This window comes from Aedes aegypti, chromosome 2 (genome assembly GCF_002204515.2).
Source record: "Aedes aegypti strain LVP_AGWG chromosome 2, AaegL5.0 Primary Assembly, whole genome shotgun sequence".
Classification (NCBI taxonomy): domain Eukaryota; kingdom Metazoa; phylum Arthropoda; class Insecta; order Diptera; family Culicidae; genus Aedes; species Aedes aegypti.
Window position 1 is genome coordinate 425338419 of NC_035108.1, and position 21134 is coordinate 425359552.

Consider the following 21134-nt stretch of genomic DNA (forward strand, 5'->3'; position numbering starts at 1 on the left):
ATAGCAAAAGAGTCAGAAGATGGGACGCTTTAGGTAAAGCATGGAAATGGATGGCTGGATCTCCTGATTCAGACGACCTCAAAAATATAAATAGTTCGATAAATCACCTTGTTGACAATAATAACGATCAAGTAGAAATCAACGAAAAATTAGAGAAAACACTTACAAATTTGACTATCTATTTGAATGACATAAGCCTCTTAGATTCTCAAAATTTTAACGAAATATCAAAGGAGTTAGATTCACTGAAAATTATGTTTCATCTAGATCTAATAAATGACGAAATCGAAGCTATTAGAAATGCAATAATATTTTCAAAATTGAATATTTTAAATAACAAATTGTTAAGTCCAACAGAAACCGAAGAGATTACATCCAGATTAGAGACACAAGGAATTCACCAGAACCTGATAGATGAAGCCTTGCAGTTCGCTACCACATCAGTCGTCACCAACGGAGAAGTCATCTTGTACATTGTAGGCATCCCCAACTTCAGCAACACTACATTTCAACAACTTTGAGTCGAAGCTGTGATCAATCTAGCAGAGCGTATTATGATACCCGGCAAAATCTTCTTTAAAAGCGTGTCAAACCTTTATCTGTTGATAACACCATGTACGGAATTGGCAAATTGGACCATTTGCAAAACATCTGAACTTAAAGACGTGTCCACCGATGGTTGCATTAGCAACGTCATAACAGGTTCTCCAAGCAACTGTTCATACGAAGTCATCTACAATCATATTCCAGTCATCGAAATGGGAACCACAACAGTACTTCTAAATGATGTACACGACACTCTACAAAATACCTGTGGAGCGACGAACAGACAGTTACGAGGCTCATATCTCATCGTATACGAAAACTGTTCTATCACCTTTCAGAACTTTACATTTACAAACGCTGTAACCAGAATCGTAGAACAACCGTTCTTTGCACCATCAACCGACCTAAACATATCCAGGACCCAAACTTATCAAACTGTTGGCATTAACAGAATACACCAACTTCATCTGAAAAACATCATAAAATTGGAATATCTGCACACAAAGACAGATGTAACATCGTGGTCATTGTGGGGAGGATTTTCATTCACCACAACATTGATCATTCTACTAGGATTCTACATCTTCGTTAAGGCACGTCAACAAACAGCTTCAGTTAACATCATCACACCTCAAGAAAAACCACAAGCCACTCCGCTACATTACATTTATCAACCACCGACACTTGCTGACACATACAGTTCTACCAGTCGTTGATCCAGGAGGCTCAACACTTCAAAGGGGGAGTAGTTAACACCCATTCATTCGACTCATCAAAATAACACCGGATACCGATCGCCTGCGATGCGCTGACGCTGCACCACGCGCTGCAATCAACCCGTGTGGAATCTAGGCCGTTGTCAACGCCGATCTGCTGCTTAGGTTGCATTTTATGTTTTCATTATAATTGAAATAAAATTATTTCTCACTTCTGTTTCGACCGTCAACGAGTCCGCGTTCTTTTTTAAAAACCCGAACAGGCCCCTCAGGTCTTAACTTGGATTTTAGGTTTTTTTGGAAATAAAAAAATACATTCTTTTTACAGTGTATATTTTTTCCAGATAGTTCCAACAATAACCTAAAACTTTGCGGAAGACACCAAACCGATCAGACAAATAGTTTCTGAGTTTTAATTTTTAGGCCCTTCTCAAAAGTAACGCTAGGGTAAAAATGGCGAACCGATGATGCAAATAGGCAGGAGGGGAGAAAGTTTTATTAGGATATTCATAAAGAAATTTGAATTGATCTTCCTTAAAACACTTCTTTAGAAATAATTTTACTCATTCTTGGCGGAATCCATGTTCTTGGTTTGAATTTTTGTGTGATATGAAGGCGGAATTTCTAGAGGCTTTCCAGTAGGATTCTTGAAAACCAGAAGTCAAGGAAGAATAGATTTTAAATATAACTTCTAAAGAACATTCTGATTGTCCTTCTTGAGATCTTTTTTTTTGTAAATTCATTAGGGAGGTTTAAACTATCCTGTAATATACATTTAGAGAAAAGAATATGAATTATCTTTCATTGTACAATTTCCCATCTATTGTTCTACCTGCTTATTGTTGCTCCTTCCTACGCATGCCGCTTTGAGGAACTTCGTACAAAAATCTTTCCATACTCAAAAAAGCAACATTTTTAAGAATCTAAAACATTAAAACATTCTACATCAATATGTTCACCATAGCATCATGAAACTTCGGAGTTTATACAAAATATTATCTTTGATTTTAGTCACAAATACTTTCAGTTAAAATTCCATCCGTTTAAACACCAATCGTTTTCTATTATTAAAAAAGAACGAAAAAAAAAGAACAAGATTTTTGGCAGTAAATACTACAAGGACTACTTAAGTTTTCTGTGAGGAATATTGTCAACAAGTTTCATAAATTCTACGGTATAATTCTTGAATTTTACGATAGGAATTCAGCAATTTTTTCCGAATTCTATTGAAGCTACAATTATTCAAAAAAATACCAACAAAGTTCTTTCAATCGTTTTTTCGTATGTGTTTCTCTAGAAATTTGATATGGAGTGATTTGTAGAGGAGTTTGTAAAGAAAAATATTGAGATAATCCTAGAGTTGTTTTTGAACCAAGGGCGAATACATTTGTAAGTTATTTATGAAATAATCCTGAGACTACCATTCGAAAAAAAATTCGAAACCTGAAAGAATACTTGATGGAATTTCTGGAAAAATATTTCTAGAAGTTCAAGAATAAATTGCAAACTCTGAGTTAATCTGATGGAAAATTCCTTCAAACAATGTAAAAAAAATCGTTAGTGCGATTTTAAGAGAAAAAAAAAACTCTGGTATATACTTAGACGAATTTCTGGTAAATTTTTCGGAACAATCTTAGGGAAACAATAATCTAATTCTCTTAGATATCTCTGAACAAATTACTCGGGAAATCTTTAAGTATTTTCTCGGAAGAAACATTTCTTAGTTAGGAATCTTCGAAAAAAATAAAATAAAATAGAGTAGAGAGGTTAATGAACAACTGGAGAATACTTGACACAAACAATTGAAATAAATATGTAATAAGCACATATATGACCTTCCAGGAGACATGATATAATGAATTTCCAAAGCATTCTTTGGCAGAATTCTTCAAAAGATTTTTTGAGCAATTCGATAGAGATTCTTCGAGAAATTTTCTGGTGAAATCCGAATTTCTGGGAATGATTTTCTGTGGGAATCGCAGGACGAACTCAGTGACAATTGGTAAAGGAGTTCTTGAAGAAAGCATTTACATGCACGAAAAAAAAAATCATTGATAAATTCCCGTATGAACTCCCAGAGGAATCTCTTCAAAACACATGGTAGAATACCTGAAAAGTTCGTGGAAGAATCACTCATGACATTCCTTGACTTCTGACTGGATTACAAAACGAATGAATCTTTTTCGTAGCGAAAATTTAAATTTACAAATAGTTTTATTTGCAGCGTAATGAGACAAAATAACAAATTCATAAAATTTGAACAATTCTATTAAAACCACGAAATTTGTGAAAATCGTAATTATTGAGACCAACATTACTTCTGTAAAACAAGTATTTGCCAGGCCCCCTCCAGAAAAAAAATCCAAGCTACGCCAATGCTCGTTTTATGAAATTTCTACTAAAAGCTCAGAGTTAACTTTGAATGAAATGCATAGAATTCCATTTTGATTTATATTACGGATATTTCACGGTCTGGGTGAATAAAATATAAATATCAAAAACAATTAATAATATGTAGTCAGACAAATGTCTCGGCGAAATCAAGCTTTTTAACATTTAACTTTCGTTTAGTGGGTAAAGATTTTGAATCCACAAATTGAAAAACATTTTATTAATAAAAATGTAATTCTTATTACAGTCGTCCTTTCACTTTTTATTCGGTTTTATTTTGATATATACATTTGGATTGAAAAAATATTCAACATTTAGGTTCAATTAAACTTCCCAGAAGAATATTTCAGAAAGGAGGACATATTGCTTTACTGGCTTTGAAAAAGGAGGACATTTCAAAAATTTGAACCCCAGAACAAACATTATTTATAGTTGCTCCTTAAAGAAAAATTCCATCGGAATCATCTAAAAAGGATTTTTATCTCTTTTAGTTTATTGTTGAATAAATAAGTGAATGAATGGACCTGAGTGTGTCATTTTTTCATATCATTTACAAGAATGGGCGTTAGCTTGGTTGGTTACTTTACCCCAACATAATATAATTAAAATGCATTAATTGCAAGTAAAAAACAAATTTATTGAAATTCCAAAAGCATCTCAACCTTAGATAGCATAAAACGGAACGTTGTTGACTGAACATGTACAGCAAGATAACATAAGAGTTTAAGAAGGATTTTAAAGACTAATGGAATCTAATCTTCAAAGAAAACCAAAAATAATTTTCATACTCGACTCTGGGTTGAGTGACAAAAAGTCAAAAGACAAAACGTCGAATGCCAAAACGCCAGAAGGACAAAACGTCGAAGGGACAAAACGTCGAAAGGAGAAAGTTAGAAGAAAACGAGAAGAATGATTTTCTTCCGGAATAATAAATAATTCACTATGTGCCAAACATTGTCCCATCGACCACAATGTGAAAAAGTTATCTGAAAAATATTTCCAAATCGGTGTTGAAAAATGAATGCTTTCGACGTTTTGGCTTTCGACATTTTGGGTTCCGTCTTTCTGTAAAACAAAAAAACGTAGAAAATTTGTTAAAATGTTATTATACTTTGTAAAAAAACATTATTCAAAGAATTAAAAGTTAAATTTCCAACTGTTTTCCTTTCTCTCAATCAAATGCATTGCTCTCACGACAGTAGCACCCACCAGTTTTCTTCTCGGTTGACGGCGGAAAAGCATTCAAACAAGTGCTCTCTCTTGCCACCCACCGAACAATTTCGCAGGTTTGTTATGATGCAAATCCACCGAGTCCACGTGGACTCTCTATCTCTCCAGCCAGCAGTGTGCTCAACCATGTGGTCCGTATTTTGGTCTTCCCGATTTGCTTCTTTTCTCTCTCGTGTTAACTGAGCAGAGCAGTCCTCTCGGTGGGAATGGGAACTACAGTCGGTCTCCACGCTGCTACCCACTTTCCGCAAACCGTATTTTCTCAGCTTACGGATATAAATCAGAATACCAAAATCATGATTATGACATCAGAGCAGTGCTGTTAAATGTCAAAATTTAGCAAAATTTGAATTGCTCATTGCACTTTCTAATGTGAAATATAGCATCAGCAAATATGGCCAATCGATGGCTATTCAAAAATGGTCACTAAGAAAAACATTTTCCGAAGATAGAATATATTCGTAATATTCTAATGTCAAAGTCACGTGACATTCCTGACATATAACAACACATTATGATTCCAGTATATTTCCTACATGTAACGTAACACACGCGTAGTTTTTGTTGCCAATTGTTCAGAATCATGAATAAGAGTAGTGTGTTATCATTTGACTAATTAAAACTTTTCTTTCAGTAATGGGTCCGATATATCAGGTAAATTCAAAATTGATATTGACTCATTACCGTATGTTATTCATAATGCTCTGATTGTGGAATAGAGTTTATCCTCCTATACACCCTACCCTACTAACACAAACTCCCTATTCCGTGACGTCTTTGAAGATAGTTTGGGTTCCCTGTATTTCCTGGAGTAGACGTTGAACTAACATTCCTTCCTTTCCCCCAGCGATTGTAAGGACGTGGCCAGGTATACAACGTGATGCTTGTTTTGTTTATTTCTATTATGTAGAAAAAGACGTTCATCCTAGAAGTTTTTTTTTGCGACACTGCATATAGATTTCTCAAGTGAAGTGAGTGGCAGCATCTAACAGGAGACCCCACTGTACATTCGGGTTGGGTGGGTGACATTCCTGCCGATCCTTACGGCCCGGTAGCATAAAACATATCGCACCACCGGTGGACCAGTTCAGTCTACTGCCGACCGTCGTGACGATCAGTTCAGTCCAGGAACTTCCGATAGCATCGAATTTCCCCCAGTGCAACCCGCAACAACCATATCAGTGCGCTTCCGACGCGACGAACCATTCAAAACCGACAGACATATCATTGTGAAGTTATTGCAACAGAGTTGTAAAGGTCTCTCGCGTAATGATATTAGTTCGGTGTAATCGACCGTGTAATTGAGCAGCTTCCGGTGGTCGCAGTTTAGCACCGTACCCACAACACGTGTGTTTCATCCTTCCTGCTTAATCAACGTGTAATCCGTCGTCGTAACTGAGGCCCTTATCAGGCCCAATTTAACGTGCGGTTAAAGGTTTTAGTGCCCGAGGAGGAACGGCCTTTTGTGAGTTATCGTGTGTGGAGTTGATTCCATCAGGCCAAAGTAGAAGGCTTCCCTAATTCAATTGTGCGAATAAGTGCTTCGTTCTCTGCTGTTTGGTTTATTGCCTTGCCTTGAGTGGCGGCTTAGTGCGTTCCGGATACTACTTAGTCCAGAGAATATAATACGACTGCAGCATGAATACAACGAAGCTAGTTATGCTATCGGCGACTCTGATCGTTGCCTTGATGGTGTTCAATTGGCCACAGCCGGCTGCCGCCAACGACAGTCAGAATCTGAACCGGCTGCTCAACAATCAGGTCATCGTCAGCCGGCAGATTATGTGCGTCCTGGAGAAGAGTCCGTGCGATCAGCTGGGACGGCAGTTGAAAGGTAGGTCGGGTGTTGACTTTTGAAGAGGACGGTAATTGGTTTCTTTGTTTTATTAGGATGGAAAGAGGGAAAGTAAAAGTCGGTTGGAATGACGAAATTGGTTGAACAAATCGTAATTGCAGAAAATTTTCTGAAGAGTAAGTTAGATGTCAGATTTTTGGTACTGTTTCATAATGTAATACGGATATAAGCTATGATTCCATGGGCGTACACAGGCTGCAGAAGGTCCTCTTCCCTCTGAACTATATATCATGTTCGTTATCAAAGGCTTGGTTATAAGTGAATGAAATATTTTTTTATGTTAAACTTATACTTCTTGCTTTTTTTCAAAGGTTGTCTCTGGCTAGAATTATTACATTTTTAGAAACTTATAAGATAATTTCAACCAAATATTACATAATTTTGTCATATATCTCACTGTTCATCATTCGTAGTTTTAGATAGAAATTCACGAAGAATCTGACAAGGTATCCGTGTAAATACTCTTCCTGCTGAAAGATTCGGCTGGAAAAACCTTCGTACAAATGTTTCCAGTTTTAGTGAAGTCAGTCGTCTTTTCATGTAGTTACGTGTCTCAGGCTTCGACTTGCAGTATCGTAACTACTGAATCGATTCAATGGGCACTCAATAGTTTTGCTCCTTTCAAATCTCCAGGAGTAGATGGGATTTATCCTGTTCTGCTCCAAAAGGGATTTGAGTTCATCAAACATGTTATGAAAAAGCTACTTGTAAGCAGTTTTGCTACCGGGTATGTTCACAAATCCTGGCGTGATATTACTGTAAAGTTTATCCCGAAAGGAAGACGTGCGTCGTATGAAGAAGCGAAAAGTTTTAGACCAATCAGTCTGACTTCTATTCTTCTGAAATGTCTGGAACGCATTATCGATCATCACATCTGTGATGATCGATCTTCATCGATTCTTCATCTGAATCAACATGCTTACCAATCTGGAAAGTCCACAGTAACTTTTTTACACAACGATTTTTTTTTTGTATACGATATCGAGAAAACATTCGCTCAGAAGCAATCCTGCTTGGGTGTTTTCTTGGATATTAAGGGTGCCTTTGATAACGTGTCTTTCGATGCCATATTGAAACCATGGGCTACCTACAATGATTACCAATTGGATTCATGAAATGCTCAAAAACCGACATCGCTTCTCGACATTGCGTCAAGCAGCGATTCGAAAATTGAGTGTTTGCGGATGCCCCCAAGGGGGAGTCTTGTCACCACTTTTGTGGAATCTCGTATCAGATACGCTATTTAGGCAACTCAATAATAGCGGTTTTCCAACTTATGGGTTTGTCGACAACTATCTAGCTTTGATAGTTGGTATGTGCATAAGCACCCTGTTCGACCTGATGCAGAGTACTCTTCAGGTAGTCGAGAGACGAAACTACTATGGAATTCGACATTTACGTCTTTTTGGCTCTGAGATTAATGTGCCTGAACAGGTAAAGTACGTTGGAGTCATTCTGAATTCCAAACTTTCCTGGACACCTCACATTGATTTCAGAGTCAAGAAAGCTTCTATGGCCTTCGGTCAGTGCCGGAAACTATGGAACATTGTATCACCTGCTATGTAACTGTCTAGTTTTTGCGCAATTTTGATTCCGATTACTTGGTAAAACTGATTTCAGAAACTCGAATCTTCAGGAAATTCTTAACCCGCTGTGCTAATGAGTTACAAGTTCTCTTTACGCTCGTGCGTTATGTAGTGCCCTTTTAGGGCGCTGTTTGGACCCATTGTTGTATGTGGGGGTGTCCCACTAAGCATAAAGACGTTTTGCATACGGACGATTGGCATAATGGACGTTTTGCATAAAGCAGTTTCATATATTTTGTATTATGCCAAACGTCCGTATGCGAAATGTCCCAATGTCCCACCCGCATTGTATGTAGCAACATGCTCTCATTTTGCTTATGCGATTTTCCCTCTTCAAGGGACCACACTCATATTTCTTCCCATCTTTCCCTTCCCTTTGCTTTTCCGTCGATCAGGTAGATGATGAAATAGGCTCAAATAAATATGGCGACGGCACAAATCTCCCAACTGGTGGGGAACGTGACTTTGGAGTCGCCCTTACGATACTGATATCCTTAAATATCTCACTGAAAGTGGAGCTTTAAAACTTTTAATAATATTTCACTTACCACCAACTGAATGTCCTCTAATGATTCATCCATGACAGCATTTTTGTTTTTGAACTACCATTCTCTAACGTCCAGCAGTAAAGTGAAGTAAAAAGCATGTTCAAAATTGGTTCAGTATACTAAGAAAACTATATTTATGTAATAGAGGGCCAGATTGTGAGTGTTACGTGCATTTGTAATTGAAAAATTTACTCTTTATGGTCATTCTATTAAAAATCTCATACTTCATCATACGCATATTTTACGATCTAAAACGTCTTTCTACATTAATTCCAAAACGTTTTTTTCTTATGATCTCAATCTGTTTTCACAGAATAACATCTATTGGAAATAATTCATAGCAAAAAGTGCTACTTCAATGCAGCAGTGTTGCCAGTTTTGAGAATTTTGCCGTTTGCTTCCAGACGACTTTCGTAAATAACGGATTCTTTCTCTATAGCGCTTTAAATAAATCGTGTGGATCTAGTGGGCATTTCTATCATGGTTTCTAAATTGGTTATTTTTCATATGAAGACTATATAAGTTCTTCTGTCAGAATCTGCTTTACAATGGAAGTATTTAAAAAATGGGTGCAAATTGTTTTCATATACAGCCATTCCATGAAAAACCGATCTAGTGGGTCACCGAATTCCGTGAAAATTTGCTATTTTGTTCCTTATCCGAAATAAGGATACACGTATTTTTGGATTTTTGGATTAGGGTGACCATTTCCGAAATAGGGTGACCAGAAAAATCGCGATTTCGCAAAATTTTTATTAAAAAAAAAAATAATAACTTTTGAACCGTTTGACCGATTTTTAATCTTAGGAGAGATTTTGACTTTTCAGGAAAAATATAAAATTTCACAAAAACTATGATTTTTACATAAAAAAAAAATCAAAAGTTTCCGTTTTTTTGTGTTTTGAAGGCCTCGGGACCAAAGGGGCTATTGCTGTTCTCATTTTTTCTTGAAAGTTCAGAAAACTTTACGTCTACTGTCAAATTTTCAGCGATGTATGTTTTTTAGTTTTTGAGATATATTTTTTTGAAAATAAAAAATCAGTCATTTTTCATCGGCACACACTGTAGGTCTCAGCGCATTAGATTTTTTATTTAAAAAAAAATCATAACTTTTGAACAGCTTAACCGATTTCCAATATTTTTTAATGGAATGAAAGCTTTAAATTTCAACTTTTCAGACATAATTGAAAAATCTAATAAAAATATGTTTAAACGTAAAAAAATAAAAACAATTTTTTTTAGAAAATTTCATATATTTTAATGTAAAAAAAACTTTTCAAAATTTTCTATTTTCCTGAAAAGTTGAAATCTTAAGCTTTCATTCCATAAAAAAAAGATTGGAAATCCGTTGAGCTGTTCAAAAGTTATGATTTTTTTTAAACATTAAAAATTTAATGCGCTGAGATCTACAGTGTGTGCCGATGAAAAATGACTGATTTTTTATTTTCAAAAAAATATATCTCAAAAACTAAAAAACATACATCGCTGAAACGTAAAAATTTCTGAACTTTCAAGAAAAAATGAGAACAGCAATAGCCTCTTTGGTCCCGAGGCCTTCAAAACAGGAAAAAACAAAAACTATTGAGTTTTTCCATATAAAACACACAATTTTTGTGAAATTCTATATTTTTCCTGAAAAGTCAAAATCTCTAGCCTTCATTTCGTCCAAAAAGATTGAAAATCGGTCGAACGGTTCAAAAGTTATAATTATTTTAAAAATAAAAATTTTGCAAAATCGCGATTTTTCTGGTCACCCTTTTTTGGAAATGGTCAATCAAAAAATCCAAAAATACGAGTATCCTTATTTCGGATAAGGATCAAAACAGCAAATTTTCACGGAATTCGGTGACCCACTAAATCGGTTTTTTATGGAATGGCTGTATACCTATCTTAAATTATCGATGGATGAAATACTGGTAGTGTCCCTAGATTTTTTTTAGGAAGAATCATTGAAGAATGTCTAGAGATTGGAACCTTTGAATTAATACCTCTAGAAATCCCTGGAGAAACATTTCGAAAGAATTTTTGGATAAAATCTTGAGAAACTCTTGGAGATTTTTCTGCAGAAATCTTAGTTGTTTATTTTTTTTCTTAGAAGAATAGCTGGGATAATTACGTGAGAGACCCAAGAAGGAATCACCGCACAGTGATTTATTTCATCGATTTCACGATCAAAATAGAATAACTTCAAAACTTTTGGTTCTAGATGTTTAGTGTCTTCGATGAAGTTTCTTGATATTAAAAGGCGCTTCTTTTGGTATTAAGGGTAAGATGATCAATCCACCCACAAGTGAGATAAAAAAATATGTTTTCTAAAAATTAAGTTAGAGATTTCAAGTCTTCGGCAAAGTTGTAGAGTATGTAATTACAAACAACTTTGTCGAAGACGCAACATTTCTATATATTCGCGGTAATGAGATATGGAGCATTTTGTCTTCGACACCCCTTAAAAATTGTTTTTTGTACATAACTTTTCAATAGAATTTTTCAAATTTTTTGAATCTTCTACAAAGTTGTTTGGATCGATAAAATACACATTTTTGTTGAACACGAAAACCTTGTATCTCTTAGCTTTAAAAAGTTATAAACAAATTTATGTTAAATTTTAGTCCACTTTCACCTTAAAAATCTCCATTCTACGCAAAATGACGCAGCTAGTTTCATGGCAACTTCAAGTTCTAACTTTCTACTTTTGCATGCAGGTAATAACTTTTGGAAACAAAAGGGTTTTTGCAGTGCTTTTCACAGACGATATATCGTTTATTTAAAATTTTAAGTTTCAAACTTCAATTTTTTTGTTAAGGTACATCGGAGCAAGTAAGAATGCTGGACAATGAAGATCTTGAGACACAACTTCAGTGAAATCAAATTGTCAGGTATATTTTACAAGCTTTATAAAGCTATGATCATATATTTGATACAAACATTTTTTGGTTTCAATACAATGTATAACATGTACCAGCTCTCACTGTTGTACCATTTTCATAACGCAAGGAAAATTGAAGCATTATGCGTTTGTTTGCAATACCACTTTAATTATTTTTTTTAGTGAGACTTTTAGCCTTAGTAAACTAGTTGTGTAAGTTTCCGGGTCAGAAATTTGGCTGTGTGTAGTTATTAATTCAGTTTTTTTCTCGAAAGTGAATTCTACTACCAAGATTCAAGAAATGGTTTAAGGAAATTTTGAATGAAATGTTAGTCTATGTTAAGTCCACAGCTGCAAAGCGAAGTCATACTTAGGTGTCTGGGTTCGATTTCCCGTAGATCCATGATTTTTTTGTTTAAGAAATAGAGTATCACCGTTCCTGTCACATGTAGGGATGAATCGATTCAAGTAAATGCGAATAAATACTTGATACTTTTAATTCAAATAGGTATTGAATCGAATGAGTACTTCCTCATGTACGTTTTTGCAAAGGGTGGTGCAGCCTTTGAAAAATCTTGTTTTATTCACGTAAGTTCATCAAGAATTTTGACTCAAAAGTATGTTTATTTTATAAATAAGTCATCAATGCGATTCTTTAAAATTATCTATCGCAGTCGTTTTAGTTCTATGTTTCCTTCATAATAAAAACTACTCAAATGATTCGAGTAGGTATCGATACATTCCTTAGGTAAACTTATGACATTGTTGACGGTGTTGATTACTTCAGGTAAATAGCAGAATTTGCAGTGGAAGCTAACGATTCAATACTATGAAAGCACAAAAAATAGTTTGACTTATCGAAAGGCCGGATTCAAAGGCACGTTTCCCGCTAATTGGTATATTTGTGCCGTTGAGGAAATTGTGCTTATTTTGTAAATCGGGTGAGATCAGACGAATTGAATTTGAGATCAGTTCCTCTACCTATTAGATATTTTGTAGGTATCGATACTTTTCTATGACACTTTTTTTCATATAAAAGTATCGATGCCTTGAAGATATTATATTATCCCTAATACAAAAGCAAAAAAATAATAACTTTAGCACAGAAAGCTCTTAGTTAAGAAATGTGGCAAGTGCTCTAAGAACAAGCTGAGAAATAGGCTTTGTAACAGTTTGTAAGGAAGTGATTCCAAAAAGAAGAACAATAAACATTCTCCAAATTTCAAGAAAGTGAAAGGCTCTCGGGCTAGGCATTGGATATATATAGAAAGCGTTGTGTTTGGTTGGACATCTAATTCTTCCGAAAGAGGTGCACTTTGCGAAAAAGGACCACGTGATTATTGAGCTGAAATCGAATTCAGGTTAACTTCTGCTTCCATGAGTCCTCTAGTGGCGTAGGGGTAACGCGCCCTAACTAGAGATCAGGGAGTCGTGAGTTCGATTCAATGAGAAGACGTGTAACTTTTTCGCAAAATTTCACATTAATTTGTCCATTTAATCAAATTGCAAAGTATATGTAATGTTTAGCTTTTCGGTAGTTGTTAAACTTCCACTCGGCTGGTTAGCCGTAAACCACGATTCATAATTAAAAACATTTTCTTAATTTTGTATACTAAATTCATACTTAAAGTTGTGACCTTTTTTTGAAAAACTTACTGAAAAAACATGGCTGATTTCCTCAGAATTAGATTGATCAAAATTTCAAATCAATGTATCAATAGATTCGTAATCTTATATTCTTTGAAAGGCGCTTACGAAAATTTGGTGGAAAATTCTGAAAACTATTCAAATTCAATGAAAGCATCATTCAAGTCATCGTGCAAAAGTTTGGGTTCACCTGAACTTACTAAAAACACGATAATTCTGTGAAATCTCCAGCCAATCATGAACGCGCCATTATTTTCGTTTGGAAAAGTTATGAACTATTGAAATTGGTTGAAAAATGGTAGAGATATTGACAAAAATGGTTTGCGTGCGGCTCAGGTGATCCCAAACATTTGCACGATAAGCATCCTACTGAGGGGTAAACCCAAACTTTCGCACGATAACTTGAATGACTGTTTCATTGATATTGAGTAGCTTTCACATTTTCCCTCCTAAATTTTGTAAGCGCTCTTCAAAGAATATAAGATTACGATTCTTAAGATACATTGATTTATTTATTTTTATCGATCCAATTCTGAGGAAAATGGCCATGTTTTTCCAGTGTGTTTTTTTAAATGTCACAAGTTTAAGTAAAAATTTAGTATAAAAAATTCAGAAACTGTTTCCGGGAAAATACTTACGAAGTGAAAATAACTCATTGGCTTTCAAATGCGCTATAGAGAGTTTAAATTGGACGTGTAATCACAGAGATGTGGACAAAACAATTGTTCATGTTTTTAGAGGGTGATCCCAAAAATTTGCACGGGAGTGTATCATCTGTGAAAAACACTGCAAAAACCCTTTTGTTTCCAAAAGTTATTACCTGTATGCAAAAGTAGAAAGTTAGAACTTGAAGTTGCCATGAAACTAGCTGCGTCATTTTGCGTAGTATGGAGATTTTTAAGGTGAAAGTGGACTAAAATTCAACATAAATTTGTTTATAACTTTTTAACGATAAGAGATACAAGGTTTTCGTGTTCAGCAAAAATGTGTATTTTATCGATCCAAACAGCTTTGTAGAAGATTCAAAAAATGTGAAAAATTCTATTGAAAAGTTATGTACAAAAAACAATTTTTAAGGGGTGTCGAAGACAAAATGCTCCATATCCATTACCACGAATATATAGAAATTTTGCGTCTTCGGCAAAGTTGTTTGTAATTACATACTCTACAACTTTGCCGAAGACTTGAAATCTCTAACTTAATTTTTAGAAAAAATATATTTTTTATCTCACTTGTGGGTGAATTGATCATCTTACCCCTAATACCAAAAGAAGCGCCTTTTAATATCAAGAAACTTCATCGAAGACACCAAACATCTCGAACCAATAGTTTTGAAGTTATTCTATTTTGATCGTGAAATCGATGAAATAAATCACTGTGCACCGTTAGAATTACAAAACAAATACTGAATACACCATGAAGACTTTCAGGAACTGCTTAAAGAATTCTTTTGGAAGTTGCGTGACGAATTACTTGAAAAATCGCGAAAATAAAACTGATAAATCTATTTCTGAATGAATTTCCGATAGAAAGTGTGGACAAAACTCTATAGGACTCCCTTGAAGACTTTCGTTATAGCAATCCTTGCAAACATTTCTCGCATAATTTGTAATCTCGCCGTACAAGCCATTGGTAACCTAGTGTGTAGCTTGTTGTTACCAAGCGAACGAATGGATTTGCACGTTATTCAACAATGCTACGATGAAGAGAAGATACTCCTCTATTTCCCAGTGGTGATAGTTTTCATCCTGGTCCATTCATTTGCTTAGAAACAAAGGGCTACACACTCGGTTACCAATGGCTTTTAGGGCGAGATCACATGTTACCCATGGAGGATCCTATTAAGCGAATCATGGAAGAAATCGTTTAAAAACCTTGGAGAAATTATTTTTGGGAATTTTGGAAGTGCTACTGACACGACACGACACGGAAGTGCTACCCTGACACGACAACTGTGGAAAGTGTCCTGGAATTCTTTAAGAAATAAGAGGGAAGAATTAAGAAAGGAGATCTGTCCTTTGAGAATGTTTAGGAGAACTTGTGGTAGCATCCCTGTATATATTTTCAAAGAATTCAAGTTGGTGTCCATGAAAGATCCCTTCAAGAACTCCTTGGATGTAACTCTAAAAATATTCTGTTGCACATATCTTGCTTGAGGGAACCTTAGAAAATTCCTTTAAGAAATCTCTTTATGACTTCCAATAGAGAATAACTTGATGCGAAACCCAAATTGTATTTTTTCGCAAAATTCCTGGAAGCTCCCAGAAGCAATTATTGCACAACTTGTGGATAAAAACTTGGAAAAATTTGTAACAAATTGTTTAACAGAATGTTTGAAGAAATTTTTTGTTGAAATTACTTGAAAATTTCGTTGAAAAATATCCTGGATCAAAAATTCTTTCGTTGTGTTTCCACGAAAAAGCATGTGAATTTCCGAGTCAACAAGGAATAAATTTGCGAGCTCTGATGTCCGACAATAACTGGGCATTTTCTCGATCGTTTAGATATTATGACATGATTCCGTCCAACTATCTTTCGAAAATACAATTCAGTGCAAGTTCAATAGAATGTTCAAGGATTCATTCTGACCGAAAAGGCATCCTAAAGTAGTTCCTAGGAATCCATTATTTTCCACAACAATTTCGAGACGTGTTTTCAAAAATTCCGTAAAAACACATTCCAATACTGCTTTTATTTGGTGTAAAAAGATCTCATAAATGTCTACGTTCGCCTCTGCAGTGACTAAATGAATTCAATAAACGTGAAAGAAATAGCCAGCCATAGTGTAGAGTGAGATCACGAAAGTCTTTAGGAGCATTTATTTTTTTCCTCGCAATTGGTATGCAAACTCACCTTTACGTTTGTGTCTACCATAAAAAATGAGTAGGTATACACTATTGTGCAAAAGTTTGCGTTCACCCTCTATAAAACATACAACATTGTTTTGTCCGTATTCCAAAAATTGAATTTTGTTTATTCAATTTTCCCTTAAAATTGTGACTTATTTAAAAAATACACTAAAAGCTTTTGGCTAATTTTGTCAGCATTGGATCGACCAAAATTTCAGATCAATGCGTCACTAAAACCGTTTTCTTATGTTCTTCAATGAGCACTTTTTAAAAGTTTGGCGGCAAAATCTGAAAACTACACTGCGGAACACATTTTTTGCCTCAAGCACCAACATTCCGCTATTTACTAAACTTAGGGTTGTTGAAACGATTGCCGTTTTCAAAAATATCCTAGCACGTCTAGTTTTTTTTTTGAGATATTGGCTGTTGAAAGAGCAAAAATTGACTGTTAATTTGTCTCAGAGTTCAAACTTCATGTCTATACAACATGTCAATACTTCTTATCAAAGTTCAAAATACTTTCAAAGGCCTAACAATAATATTTGATGGTTTAGAAAAGTATTGTATTTTGCCATATAATAGAAACGAAAAATTTTGTATGGAGAATAATCAAAATTTAAGCAATTTCAACCAATAGAAGATTTTTGCTGATGATAGAAATGAATAGGTGGATAGGCGTAACAAGGGAGCGACAAGATTTCAATTTTATTAGGTGACACATAATTTGATCCTTGAGACACGCAAAAATGTGACTGTCGTAATGCTGTGTTATTTAATACATATTTAAAATAGCCATTTAAATCATCTTGCAAAAGTTTGGGTTCACCTACGATGTACAAAAATATTTTTGTTAATATTTCAGTCATTTCTCGACAAATTGGAATAGTTAATTTAAACGTGAATAATGAGCGCACCTAATTTTCGTGCTTGAAGTAAGTTCTAGTAAACTCAAAATTTTTCACGATGATTAGAATGAATTTTTTATAAAAACAATAAATAGTTTTAAATTTTTTCGCTCAAATTTTGCTGAAAATAAAATTACGATTCTAATGGTGCATTGATTTTTCTAATGACGCATTGATTTTTCCAATGCTGAGAAAATCTGCCATGTTATTTCAGTGTTTTTTTTTTGTTTGAAAAATGTCACTATGCAGTAAAAACTTAGAAAAAAAAAAATCAAAAAATATTATGTCATTACACTTACAAAGTAAGAATAACGCATTGTCTTTCGAATGAGCCATAGAGAGTTTCAATTAGTCGTGCAATCATAGAGATATGAACAAAACACTGTTGTATGTTTTTGAGGGGTGAACCCAAACTTTTGCACGGGAGTGTAGACACTGCAGTTCGCGCCCCACTAGGTGAGGTGGTGTTCTAGAGAATGAAACTGAATTATTGTTATGGAAATTGCTCCGGAACGGAGTGCATTGTTGCTAGCAGTCAGCAATTCTTTTTCCCTTCTGCAGTGTAGCTTATTATTCCACTGCTGATGGGAAGTTTTCTCCTGTCGGACAAAACGCTGTCATTTTTCTCTATAGCCAAACAAAGTGTTAGTCATAGTTTGAAAGCTATAAAAGATATGTTTTCATTTCTATGAACCATCTCCCAGGAAGGACGGCTTCATTTTCCGGAAAACGAGCCATCTCAGCGCGATGGACGTCTCTTGACGGTGTTGGCTTTATGCTTTGGCTATTTTTCGAGCACGAAACAAACTTTTTATTTAATATATCTGAGTGAAGATAGTGCGCAATGTATACCTTGCAAAAAAAAATTGCTGAATACAATGTTAGACACTGCTTCGAGGTTTGTGTTTCGTTCTTCTTCTTTTTTTGCATTACGCCCCAACTGGGACAAAACCTGCTTCTCAGTTTAGTGTTCTTATGAGCATTTTCACAGTTAGTAACTGAGAGCTTTCTTGCCAATTGGCTATTTTTTCATGTATGCCAATCACGGCGTATGCCCTGGGGAGTCGAAAACATTTCCAACCCGAAAAGATCCTCGACCAACCAAACGAAATTCCTTCTATTGATTTACTTGATATTTTTGAGTATTACCTGGAATTTATTTAAGAGATCATTCTCGATCAGTTTGAGTCACGTCTTTTTCAATTGAAAGTCATGACTTCAAAATCACTTAACTATTGCAACAGTGACATTATCATGCTTGAAGAAATTCGCGATTCTTGCTTTTCTCAGTTCGGTGCCGCGATTAAACGTGCTCTTCCAGCGTTGATGTCTGCTTTTAACTCCATGGCCAATTGCTTGTCGTACCATTTTGATGAGGGATTGTGCGGAACCCAACACCGCAGGACTACTTTTTCCGGTTGCAGAAAAGGACGTTTGTTTTTATGTGGGTCAGTCCGTTGCCCATCTCGCCCGGACGTGATGACTGGAAGCGAATCGAAACGTGTCGGAACTTAATTGAAGGACCTTTTTACCGGACTTGGAGGACTGTTGCTGTTTGGGTGATAGACGATATACCGGGGGATTGGGTCCTAATTAAAAAGGTAGCTTTTTGGGGTTAAGTTTTATCACTACGGGCTCTATAAACTTCTGCCCAGGCATACTGATGCTGCTAATTGAATTAAAATGATAATAAATCATTGAGCTGTTTAGTGAAATACCTATAAGTAAATGAAAGAACCGAATTTAGTACTATACCATTTAATTCCACTAGAGTTTGTATCCTTTTGACAGATACGCGTATTTCGACCTCTACTGTAAGGCCCTCTTCAGTGTCGTGTACTAGACCCGACTTGAAAAAAATCGTCGTATGCACACACTATATATTTAAACTAGGTATAGTTTTAATTCCCTACCCCTTTTGACGTTAACTACGTCTTACGGCAATATACTGGGTGTCAATTGAAAATCTTAAATTTTGCGACAGTCACAAAATTATATAAGATTTTGAACGCTAATAACTCAGTCATTTATCGATAGATTTTCAATATTTTCCCAACAATCAGTCGGAAATGTATACAACTATTTCTTTGAATGGAGAAAACTATTCATTATCGACAATAAACTATTGAAAATGGATCATTAAAATAATCAAAACGGCCGCTATGGAAAGCATTGATAGCGCCACCGTAGCCTTGTGTGTTTGACAGAACAGCAATGCTGTCACAATGTTGAATCCCATATACAGTGGCACCTTTGTTTTGATGCGGTGAGCACTTGCAAAAACTACCTTCAATGATCCATTGGGAGAACGTAATAGAGGTGGGGATTTTTTTTTATTACCGTACGGGTTTGGGCCGAAGGGTCTCAGATTTTCATGAAACTTTTTCCACAGGCAGGGCTCATGGATATATGAATAAAAAAATATTGAGAAAAATTCAGGGTCGCCTATTTTTCCGGAAAACTCAGGTGGAAACTTTGTGTTTTCCCTTGACACTACTTACTTTGAAAAATCATAACTCAAGAACGAAGCATCGTAGAAACAAAGTTTTTATATGAAAATTTAAGCAAATTTTCTCAAAAATTAAAAAAAAAATGAACTGAAAAAAGTTTTCCACAAATTTTTCCACCGTTGGGAAAATTCGTAAAGAAAAGCCGGAAAAACTATGCCCAAACTCGTGGAAAATTTTCAAAAAAATATTTTCGAGAAGGTAAATTTATATTTTATAAGCTTTAATCACTGAAATTTTTGGAATGCACTTTTTTTTCGTTTTAGAGTTTTAGCCAGTTTTGTGAAAAATGTCCAGATGTGCCATATAAGACTTTTCTTTGAAAAATCATAACTCAAGAACGAAACATTATAGAAACAAAGTTTTTATATGAAAATTTAAGCAAATTTTCTCAGAAATCAAAAAAAAATATGAACTGGAAAAAGTTTTCCACAAAATTTTCCACCGTTGGGGAAGTTCATGAAGAAAAGCTGGAAAATGTATGCCCGAACTCGCGGAAATTTTTTAATAAAATATTTTTAAGAAAGAAACTTTATAAACTTTAATTCTGGTAACTTTTAGGATTTACTTTTCTTTAGTTCTTGATCTATGGTCAATTTTGTAAAAAATGCAAAGATTTGCCATACATGCCTTTTCGTTTAAAAATCATGACTCAAGACTCATCATGACTTGTCGAACCGGATTCAAATTATCTCAAAAATATGAAATTTTTGAAATGGAATCAGTTTCCCAGGACATTTTTTACTGTTTATGGAAACAAATAATGAAAACCCAATAAGCTATTCCAGCTTTCAAACAAAGTATATTTCAAAAGAGCGATCAATAAGATCCAATCCTACAATATTTTTCAATACGCTCATTTTTCGTTCCTAAAACATGATCAAATATTGCTAGGATGAGCTGTTTGAACCATATATTTACAAATTTATAAGTTCATAAACAAAATTTCTTAAGAACGAAACTACATAGAAACAAAGTTTTCTTCAATCAGAATGTAGGCAATTTTTTCCTGTTAGGTAACTACAAAATTGAGAGTTAAATAAATGGGTAGACAATATGACAAATAGGTATTTACCAATTCAAGTTTAAAGCGTTGAAATGGCTTGAGAATCATAAGTTTACCAAAAACTAACAAAGAGCAGTGAGAAAGTGCAAGTGTTGTCTATCAGCTGTATATTCCTCGTTATTATTAGAAAGTCAGCGGAAATTAATAACGCCAAACAATTTTTTGACTGGACTGTGTCGCAAAAGGTGAAAGACCAATTTAAAAAAGATTGGGAATTCATCTATGCAACTGAAAATGACTATTCAGAGGCTGAAAAATTTCTTCAGGAGAGATTTTCTAACCTTGTTCCAATTCCTGGAACAAAAAAATATCATTCATTTATTCCAAAAGACGAACGAAGCATTTTTGCGAGTGAATTCTCAGATGCACATGAAAACCAAGAAAATACAGCATGCTTTGTTCTTAATACTACAAAGAAACGA

The 21134-nt window shown here is 34.9% G+C and overlaps 1 protein-coding gene across 1 annotated transcript in view; it reads left to right on the plus strand.

Annotated features, from left to right (window-relative positions):
- The first annotated feature begins 5978 nt into the window (after nt 1-5978).
- Nucleotides 5979-21134, plus strand: part of LOC5573203 (putative odorant-binding protein A10) — a 155578-nt gene continuing 140422 nt past the window's right edge. The window contains exon 1 of the mRNA XM_021847552.1: nt 5979-6717. Coding sequence (XP_021703244.1) covers nt 6522-6717 — 196 coding nt within the window. The 5' untranslated portion in view covers nt 5979-6521. The remainder of the gene's footprint in view (nt 6718-21134) is intronic.